Here is a 12,939-nt window from a genome sequence, read left to right on the forward strand (position 1 = left end):
TGTCGCTGACATTTGTGTACACACACAAGAACACATCCAGAGTGATGTACCCATATAAAAACACTCCTGTGCATGTGCTTGCAGAGAACAAGCTAAACTTGAAAATATTCCTTTTTAAAAATGTGATTCATTCAATGTGACTAATTTTTGCAACAAATCAAAATGTATCTGTTTGTTAAATATATCTATGATGAATACATGAACCAACGTTTCCAGAACCTAGACTCCAGTACGCTCTGTGGACCAGAGAGGACTGTTTTGGACAGGATTGCAGTGGTTTGAGACCACATCTTGCTGTATTCGCGTGCAGGAAGCTGTTCAGGGATCACATCCACTTTTCAGGAGCTCTGACCAATGACACTAGTTCTTTTGAGCCAGGCAGGAAAGTATATTCCTAGTCGCTGTATATGGCTTTGACAGAGTGGAATGAATGAAATGAAAGCCAGATCAATAGTATTTTTTAAAAGGTTGTTGCCTGCTTTAAGATGTTTACTTGATCAGTTTTATTCAGTTATTTTGACAGACTGAAGATAGTTAACAGAGGTGTCAAGTAACAAAGTACAAATACTTTGTTACCTTACATAAGTAGAAATTTTGGTTATCTATACCTCGCTGGAGTAATTATTTTTCAGACGACTTTTTACTTTTACTCCTTACATTTTCACGCAATTATCTGTACTTTTTACTCCTTACATTTTAAAAACAGCTTCGTTACTCTATTTCATTTCGGCCTTTAAAAAAAAACTTTCGAGTTAAATTGCTCCATCCGGATAGAGTGAATTTGGTTGTGGTTGTTTCAGATGTTCTTGTCCAGTTTTGTTCTTACATCCGTTCCCTCAGATTCCTGCAACTAAACTTGGATGTACATTCCAATAAAGGTTAGGATAAATGATAACATGCCTCTGAAGTTTGACTTTTTGCACCATTACAATACTTATAGGCAACTAGTCATCATATCTTCTGCTCTCTGAAACACATGTAAATGCTCAATAGTACACATATATGGTTCTTTAATATATTTGCATTATACTAAGATGCATTCATTTTCAATGGCTTTTGTCCTTAATGGCTTTTTTCCCCCTTACATTACTTTTACTTTATACTTTAAGTAGTTTTGAAACCGGTACTTTTATACTTTTACCTATAAAAAACTTGAGTTGATACTTCAACTTCTACAGGAGTATTTTTAAACTCTAGTATCTATACTTCTACCTGAGTAATGAATGTGAATACTTTTGACACCTCTGATAGTTAATAAATGCAACTCTCCAGGATCTGCACTGCATGAAAGACCTGCACGGATAAACACACAGCACGCCAAGTTGTGATGCAAAAACATTGTGTTTTATTGTTCTCAGCTGTCAAATGGGAGCAAACATCTCCAGTGAAAGCAGAGGCAACACTGAATATGTCTCCAGCAGTATGATCAGATGTATCATCCACAGGACTTGGCATGCATGACTCCAGGTGGATGAGATCGATACCCGCTGTCCTGCTTTCCCTCGTACTGTAACAGCAGGAGACATGTCATACTGCAGCCATATGGAGGTCTTCTACTTGGAGAGGAGCTAAAGTATAATTTCATCAATGTTTCACCTTTCAGTTGCTTCAACCGTGAAAATGTGCGACTCATTTCTGAGAAAAACCAAAGTTATACTCTTTGCATTTACAACACATGCCTCAACTTTTTGTGAAGGAACTTGTTCTTTCAAGTTTAGCTGCTTTTATTTTTTTAAACACATGACTGCATGTTATTATATCAAGTGGCATCTTCAATGAGTAAAAATTAAAAATGCTATCTCTCTGAAGCAGCCAGAAGAAAAATGTGATGAATAAATGCTCACAGTTAATGACCTCCAAAGCTTTATTTTTTACTTTATAGTTTATGGCTTTGGTTTCATCATCCTCATTTTATTTGACTTATAAAAAAGTTTTTTCCCTTGCTTTAACTTCAACACATCCCTAAGCTGTTAGTAATTTATTTGATGGGGCTTTACAGTTTGGGCTGGTGTAAACACAGTCAGACGTCCTCGTCTCTGTGACGGTGGTGGACGTCCCTGTGGGGGAAGAGAGAAACATTCAGAAAGACTGGATGAAAAAGAAAATCATTTTTTTACCGATTCTTTTTAAACTTAATACACTAAAATCAGAGCACAGCTGACTTTACAAAGTTGGAGGCTATAAAATATAATCTTTCAACGAGCTTATAAAAACACAATAAGATGTCTGTGTTACATGTAGTAGGTGTCCACCTCCACCTTCGTTTGCCTGAGTCATGTTCCCTTGATTCCTTTTTCTATTTTTTGAGTACAGGTATCCATAAAGCTCCAGGAAAGACTGAGATGACTTGCTTTTCTCTACACTCTGTCACCTGCTCCCCGAGGTTCCTCTCACTCCTTTTGTTCTAATCCTGTAAAGCCAGTTTATGTCTGATTATGATGCCGTCACACGATACCCTTCAAGCAGTGAAGTGGCACAATGGACTTGTCCTGTGACAACATCTTATATGCACTTCTGTTGTGACCGGCATCATAATGCAGCGTCAAACAGGTTAATGGTTTTAGGCAGTTACATATATAATGTGGTTTCTATGTGATCTTCTCACATTGGGACTGTGTGCGTGTCAGTACAAACTTACCAAATTTACTTCACGCTTCGTCTTCCACGAGAAATGCCTTCAGGAGGAGAAGGATGGCATTTAAGGGCAAGTGTTAATTTTCCAGGAGCTTGCAATTGAATTAGATTAAAAAGACATTTAAAGAAATGCCTTCTTTACTTTCTTGCCAAAAAGTTGGTATAGCCTATGTCTGTACAGTGAACACGAGACAACAACCAGGAGCTAACTTCTTAAAATTTTGTGGACATACAGAAAAGTATCACTATTTTTTGAAAAAAAATATTCAAAAATCTTTTTTGAACAAAGCAAATATAACAATAAATGTTTGTACCTGAAACGGCAGATATAGGTCTTTTAAAATATTCATCTCTTGGCAAGAAAGTAAATATTTAAGAAATATGCATGATGTCAACAGATGATACTCACCCATACCAGCATTGCTTGGGCAGGGAACTGAGAAGACATTTTAAGTATTCAGACTCTTGTATATTATCTTCAGATATTCAAAGAAATGTATAACGTTAGTCTTGTCAGAGCTCACAGATAACCCACCTGAGTATTTCCTGGGCTGGCAGAAGGTGACTTTGACTCCATCTTGTCCCACTGGTGCTGCAACGACTGTGTAGACGTCCCCACACCTTTCCTCCTGGATGTCGCAGTACATGCTGCCTGCAGCCGCGATGCACAGGTAATTGGCTCCTGTCCCGTTCCCGTACAGCTCCACTGTGTGGTTATGGGCTTGAGGGCCCGATGTACGCCAGTACACCCTGAGCGAATTGTTGGTCCGACGGTAGAGCTTGACACCTGTTGGACAGCAGGCACCTACGGCAAAACCAAATGAGTGAATGTTGCATGTAGAAAAATACAACGTTCTTCTGATCTAATCAATATATGGTGAAAGAGATGTCTGAGTCAAACCAGGTGTTAATATTCAATAAATACAAGACCATGTCATGATTTATTCAACAACATGCAGAAGCTTTGTGGGTAAACTAAGTTCAGCTGCTAAGACTGAGCACCTCTGTAAAAGCAGAGGTTTTGAAAGCTGGTACATTTGGCTCCAGTTTGGTTCAAAACAAACAAATACAGTGTACAGTGATCCCAAATAAAGCAGCACATTTAGTCTAAATAATATATCAAAGACAACAGAATCAAGGTGTTCCAATAGAAATGTTGCAGTGACACGTCAGGAAAGCTATAAAATGAACATAATGTGAATAAATGAATGTGCTTACATTGAGACCTAAATGAACTCAATCGCCTTTATAAGAAATTTTCAAAAAATTTGTTGTTAATAGAAAACAATCAGTTGCAGATTGTTGCTACTAAAGATGGTTGTACAAGCTCCTGAATCAAGAAAAATGTACATACTGTTGTTAGTCACCCACTACTTCAATGTTTTTGATTTAGTTTTGTAAAAAATAAATAATGACACGAGGTAATGTCATGTTGTTGCTCATCTGAAGTTGTTTTAACTTGTTTTAAGATCAGGTGAGGAACAAATAATTATTGTCTCCTGATATGCACAACTGTATAAACAATTTACTGTTATTGTGAATGTACTTTGTTTGCATTAGTTTCATTAGTTAAAAATGTCTTTTTTTGACAGGACACTGTTCAGATTCTAAATTTGTATCCACTGTTTCTTCAAGGTAACTGAGCTTTGCGTGTGTGTATTTTCTCCTCCCTCTGGATGAGTGTTACCAATCTGCATGTTTGCATTTGCCCTCACTGGATGAAAATCCATGATATTTGCACTCAGACTTGTGTCCCGTGCTGCTGATGGCCTCCAAATGGACGCTGTAGTTGGTGCCGCAGGTGATGCAGCCCATCAGGCAGTGGGCGTCCAGCGTGTGGCATTTGGCGTGTCCTCGTGGTGACATCAGGGTGGTGATGTAGGAGCGAGCGCCGCTGCCAGGTGACCAGGTTACGTTGGTCATGGCCTGAGTGACCTGAGACACGTTCATAGAATCCGGGCAGCAGGGACCTTAAAGCGCAACCCAGAATTAGTGTTAACTGCAGTCAATGTAGAGGCCTTTTTTAAATTGTCGACTTGTGACACATTTAAACATCTTCAAGGGTGAATTAAAAATAGTGGTCTGATTGTTTTTGCTTGTAAAAGCATAATGTATGTAGGGAAAGGACACCCTCCTACCTGTTTCCAAAGCTTTGCTGAATCCAGGCAGGCTTTTCCCCGCTGCTGTGGCGGCCACTGCTGTGACCTCATAGGTGGAGCCGCAGGGCAGCTGTGTTAGCTCGCAGGAGTCGGTTCTCGACTGGCACGTGTGTCTGTCGTAGCGTCCGGTGGCGGCGATGGTATAGTTTGTATTGCCGGAGTTGGGAGTGGTAATGAGGACTTTGTACGTGGAGTTGCTGCTCTGCGTCATGTTCAGGATCTCCGGAGCACAAGGAGCTGCGGCAGGGCAGGCAGGGTGAAATAAAATAAGTTGTTTTAAACATACACATAGATGCAAAGTTTATTTTTTGATAACCGTGCAATGTAAAGTATTGCAGTTGTTTGATCTGTCCAAGATTTCAAGTTTATATACCTGTATAATAACTAATCATCTTTAACTCTGACGTGTTTAGAAGCAACGCCGTGTTACCTGTCTCTTGTGTGTGTGGTGTGCAGGTGCGGTTGCATCCTCTTAGCTCGCTGCAGGGTGTCACTGTGACAGAATAGGCCGTGTTGCATCTCAGATCTGAGAGCGCACACACTGGTGACGTGTCGTTGCAGTGGATGATGTCGTCGGTCTGTGCAGCGGTGGTCTCGTACACTTCTGCCCCTTTGACCGGCGACCACATGACCTCCAGGGTCTCCGTAGAAACCAGGTTCACTGTGACGTCCTGTGGACAACATGGAACTGGGATGGAAGGAGGAAGGGAGGGGAAAGGCAGATGAAAATAATAATCAAGACTTTATTAGTAAACTTTATATTAGTAATTTTGAAAATTGTAAAATCATCAAGGTAACCACTGATAATAATCATAGCAGAGTAGCATGAGCTTAGAGCTGTATACACGAGGAACTTGGTTCACGTCGCTGCTTCTTCCTCACATGGATAAATTATGTTTTTCTTCCTCCGTTTTTACAATCATCCATCCATTTTCTATACCCGTTTAATCCCGTGCAGGGTCACGGGTATAATCATCATGTCTTTCTTTGAAAAGGTGTATTTTCACAATAAAGGTACTGTGTAAATCTCAGGTTGTCAAGCTGAGATATTTAAACTTTTGAAGCTTCGACCTTTCGGTTACAGACCGTGATATTACAAAAAACTGATATAAGAAAGGCAGATTATGAAAACAGTTGTGGATATTTTAGTGCCTGTTACAGTAAACTGGTTAAGATATTAGTAGAAGATTCAAACATTTTAAGATGAAGTAATATAATGTGCATCAACGCTGAATACTCGTATAAATGTGTGATATATGTCATAAAAAAGAGTAACTAGGACCAATCATGTAATGGTGTTGCATGTGTGTGTGTGTGTGTGTGTGTATGTGTGTGTGTTGATCTCACTGGTAGTGTACTTGCGGACATGTGCATCCTGGCTGGTGCCGGCCTGGTTGTAGGGGAATACGCTGGTGAGGTACGTGTAGCCGCACATGCAGAAAAACGGGCAGGTGGTTTCAGTGGTGTTGCACAACTTCTCGGTCCCATCGTCTCTCTTTATGAAAGCCACGTAGTACTCCACCAGGGACACTCTGTCCCACACCACAGAGCAGTTACCCGCTGCCGGCTCCTCCACCCAGATGTTCGCTGTAGGACATGGATCTGTCACAGAAAAGGAAGAAATGAGAAGAAAAATCGTTTCCTCGCTGACATAGAAAATGATCTCTTACCAGGAAAACAAAGAAGTGTTTCCTAACATGTACAAATGCTCTTTTACAACAGTTTTTAAACAGTTTTTAACAGTTTAACATTACATATGTTTATAAGCACAACCTCAAAGCAGAATCATGTCAAGGCACTATAGAGAATTGCAAGTTAATTAATCATTTACATTAACTGAGACCTTTGTGTCATTGCACACCGCACCAGCTTAGGTTGTTTCATCCTTTATCTTCTCAACTAAATTGTATTTGATAATATAAATGCATTTTTGCTTATGTTTGGATGGGCGGGGTGGAGGGTTTAGGGCGAATTATGATGTAAAAATGTATAATGTTATTTCAAATAGGTGATTGTTGGCAATTGATTGTAATCTTGATTTGTAACAAAAGCAGTGTCCTCCAAAAGCATAAAGTGTCCTCCAAAAAGATTTATAACATCACACTGTCCTAGTTTGTACTAATTTTGCTAAAACATAATACTAAGTATGCAGTATGAGAACATTGCAAAATTTTGAGTAGGCACTTCCTTGCACACCAGTACCCAAAATGTAGATCCCACTGTAGAGGTCACAGTGGTCACTTGACTGTACCATAATAGATTTTAATGTGGCATATTACACATTAATAACAACTCCAGTACCTGTCTTTGAGGGGAAATTACCATATTGATTAACAGTAAGCTTCTAAATATCCAAATGTTTTCATATGACTCCCTTTACAGTTTAAAAAAAAATTCAAAATATCTGAAGGAATGTAGCTGTGTTAGAAGGGGCATCCAAGAGGGACCCATGGTCTCCTTTCTTTCAGACAACACGGCATCAAGAACTTTGGGATACTTTTAGGAAACCTTTGTCACGTAAAGTCAGGCTCTGTGAGATATGTGGTTGTGTTAGTGGCCTTGGCAAATATAATGCACTGACTTCTGCATTCATGCAGAAAAAATTATGCAATTGCTTTCAAGAGCACATCTTTTCCAAAGTCACCCATGATTTTTTTTAACTAGACCAGGGGTCGGCAACCCGCGGCTCTAGAGCCGCATGCGGCTCTTTAGCGCCGCCCTAGTGGCTCCTAGAGCTTTTTTCAAAAATGTTTCACCTTTTTTTCCTTTTTTTCCCCTTTTTCTTCTTTTTTGCTTCTTTTTTTTCTTCCTTTTTTCTCTTTCTTTCTCTTTCTTTTCTCCTTTTTTCTCTTTTTTTCCTTTTTTTCTTTCTTTTCTTGTTTTTTTTTGCTTTTTTCTTCTTTTTTTCCCTTTTTTTCCCTTTTTTCTTCTTTTTTTCTTCCTTTTTTTCTCTTTCTTTGTCTTTATTTTCTCTTTTTTTCTCTTTTTTTCCTTTTTTTCTTTCTTTTCTTGTTTTTTTTTCTTTTTTCTTTCCTTTTTTCCACTTTTTTTCTTCCTTTTTCCTTTCCTTTTTAATCTCGACATTTCGACTTTTTTCTCAACATTTCGACTTTTTTCTCGACATTTCCACTTTTTTCTCAACATTTGAACTTTTTTCTCGAGATTGTACTTCAACATTAATCTCAACATTTTGACTTTTTTCTCTAAATTTTGACTTTTTTCTCCACATCTTGACTTTTTTTCGACATTTCTCCTTTCACCATTTGTCTTCATTCTAAAGCTGATACAAGACCTTTCATTTTTTACGGCTCCAGACATATTTGTTTTTTGTGTTTTTGGTCCAATATGGCTCTTTCAACATTTTGGGTTGCCGACCCCTGAACTAGACAGTGTTTGAGTGTTACAAACCCACATGTTAAATATTCAGCTGGCTGCGAGGGCGTGCTGGGACCAGCACCATTGTAGGCCGTGACAGACACAGACTGGTTCTGGCCACACTCTACAGGTAAGATGTAACAATAAATGCTATCTGTGGAGCAGTTCTGCCCATTCGAGGTCCAGGCGATGTAGCTCCTTGCACTCTGAACTGAAGCCCAGTAGACAGCAACCCCACGGGAACGACCTTGAGTCACCTGGATTTGGGTCACATCTGGAGTTGAAGGGCCTGGAAAGGAAACCAAAAAGTTACCAGTAAGTTATTTACATAGACAGGATGGCATAGCTTTAAATGTGATAGTTCATGCACTGCATGCTTACGTGTGATCTGGCAGATGGTGAGGTCGTCACCGGTGCGTCCCTCTGAGTCCCATGCAGTCCCCTTGATACAGTATGTAGTTCCTGCTTCCAGGTTGTCAAACGTCACAGAGGTGTCGGTGGTGTTCAGTTTAAGGCGAGTGCTGGAGCTCTCCCTAATGATGCACAGCGTGTAGAGGATGCTGTGCGTTACCGGCGCCCAGGTCACAAGGATGGTGCTGTTGCTGGGGGAGGTTGTGTTCAACTTGGGTGCCGTTACAACTGCAGACAGAGCCGGTTATAAGTCTTATTGAAATAATTAGAAAAAAATTAGGGATAAAAAATAGCAAAAAAACATATAAAAACAAAAATCACCCTTCTATATATCAGCCTTCGTTTTGCCATTTTTCTTTTTTGTATTCATGATCATATTACAGTTAGTCCTCTTTCAGGAAAGGAGACAACCTCATTCTCATGGTTTCCCTTTTCACTTCATGAAAACGGTACAGTACAGGTAGATGTATACAGTTTCCACCTTGGCTTAGCAGCAATGAGAACAAATTCCAAAGAATGGGGTTGAAATCATAACCTGATATTGAAAAAACAAGCTATTGTTTAACAGGAACAACAAAAAGGCTCAGTTTCGCCCCCCCCCCCCCCCCCCCCCCCATAAGCTGATTACCATCTTTAGTAATGTGTACCCCCTGGTCAGGTGAGAGTAGCTTAAAAAGTAATTATTTGCAAGAATATGTTTAACTTTGATGAAGAGACACAGAATGTTTACTAATCCTCTGAGTATTAGAGATGCAGGGTGGAGCATATTAGTGAAACCCACCTGTCCTGGCCTCGGTGGGGTACGAGGGCTGGCTCCTCCCCCCTGAATTGACGGACATGACGCTCAAAATGTAATCTGTGTAAGGCTGGAGCTGCACCACGGTTCCCGGAGAGTCGGTCACGTTGGTCTCAAAGAAAAAATCACCCATCTTTGACTCTGCCCTCAGGATGTAGCTGGTTGCCCCGGAAACCTCTGTAAACTCAACAGTGATGCTGTCGCTGTTTTTGGAGTAGACTTGCTCAATGCTGGGCACTTCAGGAGCTGAGGAGCAAATGACAGATAGTTTTCAATATAGAAGGGTTTTTTTTTAATAAATATTTCTGTATTTCCTATAGACTATCAAAAAAAACATTCATTTTCTAATTTTCTTTATTACTTCTTTCCATAAATCAGTTTTGTGCTTTTAATAGCATTACAATTATTTGAATAGTGTGGTTACTAGCTAATCTACAGACAAAGAGTTAACTTTAAGAAAAAACTTCTGAAGATCTTCTCGATAAAAAACAAAAATATATTTCCCTGTTTAACTGAGGAATTATGCTCTCTATTGACATAATGAAAAAAAAATCCAACTCAAAAGGTTTGGAATATTATTTTAAATGTGAATAAAATAACTTTCATATAAATTTCACATTTATTTTGAAATATTAAGACAGCATGTCAGCTCTTAAAAGTGAGCTTTTGTTTTGCATTTTAATGTTCTCGTTTTTTTTAAAATCTTTCTGAGTGTGTGTATGTGTGCGTGCGTGCGTGCGTGCGTGCGTGCGTGCGTGCGTGCGTGCGTGCGTGCGTGCGTGCGTGCGTGCGTGCGTGCGTGCGTGTTTGAATGTAAGTGGGCCCCAAACCTTTTGGAAAGAGGGTTGCCTGATCCGTGAGGGTGTGCATGCATGTACTTCTCTGTTATTTAGTTTGTGCTTCATAAAACTGCTTTTCAGCACACAGAGTCTGACACCATTCTGCTCATGTAGGTATAATGACATTAATAGAAGCTGTTCTACTGCCACTGTGAGCATTACCACTTTAAGTTTAGGCCTTGGACTTCCAGCGCAGCGTTTTTGCTTGTATTTGAGTGTGAAGGCAGTTTCCGTCAGTTTCCTCTCTTGCTGTTTCTGTTCTCACTGACCTGTGGTCTCCTCGGTCTCGGCGCTGCTCAGGACATTGAGAGCATTGTCCATGGCCTCTAACTGCATGGTGTACAGTGTGTTTGGCGACAGGGAGTTGACTGAGCCCATCACTGTGTTGCCGCTGAACTGAGCAAAGACGGGCTGCTCTGGAGAGTTCTTGGGTGTGGCTGTGACCTTGTAAGAGCTGGCACCGGCCTGGCCGCTCCACTGCACCGTCATACTCTTGGAGGTCACCGTGAACACTGATAACGTGATGTCTGAGGGAGATAAGGAGAAGGAAAGGTTGTTGATATATGTTAATGACTTAAAGGTAGAAATGTTATATCTGGTGCCCATAAAACTCAGTTTTCAAAATATCCAGTAATGTATTTTAAGTAATAATATAATGTAAGAGATATTTTGCATGAAAAATGTCTGTGATAAATATTTTTTTTAAAGCATAATTTACCGTTTTGAGCAGTGCATATCTGAAAAAAAGAGACAATGGCAAATTAATGAAAGATAGAAGGTAAAATCTGGATGATAAAAGGCATGAAATGCAGGACCTCCAAGGGCAGCGGGCTGATAGTATTTCATATTATATCCCGGAGGCAAATTAGGCCCTGTATCATATTCTCAGAGCATGAGGGGCAGCAGGCTGCACATTACTGTCACTCAGCACAGATTTCAGGCCTGGTCAGCGCAGGTATTTCTTTCAGGTCGGAATGAATTTGTCTATTGAGCTGAGGTTGGGTCTGCCGCACGCACTTGTTGAAAGCCGTCATGTTCAAAAGAGCCTGTGTTCAGGACAGGAGCCCTCTGCATTTTTTTAATTCAGAAAATATCCTAGAAACATATTTTTTTTTCTAAAAAACAACATTGGAAAAGTATCTATTGGACAGTGACAGTGGAAAGGTTTGCTGAAATACTTTTGATTGCATCAATAAAATGATATTGGTAACTGCTCGTCACTTACCCCCGTTAAGGTGAATAAAAGCAAAAGTTTCAGCATCTTTAACTGAGTGGTTCCCATGCCTTTTGTGTTTTTCTGCCTGGAGAAGAGACGCGTGCTGCTTTTTCTGGATCTGACTTCAGGGCAGGAGCCGAGGCTTAAATGTAACTTTTTTGTTTTTTCTCTTCCCTTCTCCTCTCTTTCTCCCTCTCAGTTGAGACGACAGGTGCTTTATTGTTTCAGCAGATACCAAAGAGCCCAAAGGCTGTAACTCCACCCCTCGGGGGTGTTTAGATACCCTGATCAAGAAAAAGAAGCTTACCTTTGTTAAATTAGGATTTTGATAATGACACTTATACAACCTTTTCATGTTTTTTTTTATTTTCCTTTACATGCACTTGTGGCAACGCTATCCTGGGTCTTAAACCTTTTACATTCATCAAAGAAGCTACCTTGATGTCCCAGATAGGAAATACCGTATGTACGTCACACATCAAGAGATAACTTGATAAAACTGATTTGTGTGGTTTTTCATCAGCTTGTTTGAGCAAATACTAATTTTGTCCTTTATTTGTCAGGATCCAGTTAGTCAGATCATAAACATAAAGTAACGTCATACTTCAGTGAGCTTTGCTGTGCTGTTGAACATAATTAGTTTCAGTGACACAGGCCCAATCCCAATACACCCCCTACTTTCTACCACTAGCCCTCACTCACTACCACTAGCCCTAAAAATGAAGCTACAAACCTTAGGGCCCTTGTAATCTTCCCTAGGGATTGGGACACCACTTGCTACTTCACTGCGTGGTCACGTTCGGGTACGTAAGCGACTGCGTAGTTACGTTTACACATACGTCACACCATATCAGGAATCCGAGAGCTAAAAGCAAGCTAGAAGCTGTTTTAATTTCAGCTGTAGCGCTGTTAATATGCCACTTTATTAAGTTTTAATATTTTTTCAGTTGTAAAAGTAACCGTTAAGATCCCCAACCTGGGCTCAGTTTATCCAAATAACGCCTGTTAAGAAATTTGCTCCGACGTTTTCGGGATGAGAACAGCCTGCCGGCTCGGGAACTGATTTATGGTTCCGCGTTAAATCGACGCAGAGCCTACGGCGTAGGGTACGGCGTACGGCGCGCGTTGGCGCGTAACCTACGCCGTAGGCTCTGCGTTGGTGTAACGCAGAACCATAAATCAGCCTTTATTCTGCCGAGATCTTTGCAACAACGGGCAAGCGAGTGATTATGTACATTCACTGAGTGAATATTATGAAAGTAAAATATATATTTCTCGCTAGAAATGTAATCAAAACGCATTTTTATGCAGAAACTAACTCAAAATATTGATTTTATTCACTAAAAAAATAAGAAATGTCCGCCATGTTTTTTTTTGTGATTCAGTCTGCAAATGTTGACATAAAGTATTCTGGGAAATTTTCCCAGGCCCTCGGTGGCGAAGTCAGCATCTGAAAACCCTCGCTCTGAAGGGCTAGATTGATACCCACTAGCCCTAGTTTCGGCCACT

General features: G+C 40.2%; 1 protein-coding gene across 1 annotated transcript; it reads right to left on the reverse strand.

Moving 5' to 3' along the window:
* Positions 1 to 1,355: 1,355 nt before the first annotated feature.
* Positions 1,356 to 11,496, reverse strand: fndc7a (fibronectin type III domain containing 7a). Its single transcript, XM_061731097.1, has 14 exons — positions 11,440 to 11,496; positions 10,933 to 10,951; positions 10,484 to 10,741; positions 9,361 to 9,621; positions 8,550 to 8,807; positions 8,206 to 8,457; positions 6,141 to 6,395; positions 5,224 to 5,481; positions 4,773 to 5,030; positions 4,350 to 4,604; positions 3,170 to 3,439; positions 3,044 to 3,070; positions 2,639 to 2,675; positions 1,356 to 2,057 (listed from the first exon to the last, which is right to left on the reverse strand). The coding sequence occupies exons 1-13, from the start codon at positions 11,494 to 11,496 to the stop codon at positions 2,644 to 2,646; spliced, it is 2,460 nt and encodes an 819-aa protein (XP_061587081.1). The 3' UTR covers positions 1,356 to 2,057; positions 2,639 to 2,643.
* Positions 11,497 to 12,939: the final 1,443 nt, after the last annotated feature.

This window comes from Cololabis saira, chromosome 10 (assembly GCF_033807715.1).
Source record: "Cololabis saira isolate AMF1-May2022 chromosome 10, fColSai1.1, whole genome shotgun sequence".
Classification (NCBI taxonomy): Eukaryota; Metazoa; Chordata; class Actinopteri; order Beloniformes; family Belonidae; genus Cololabis; species Cololabis saira.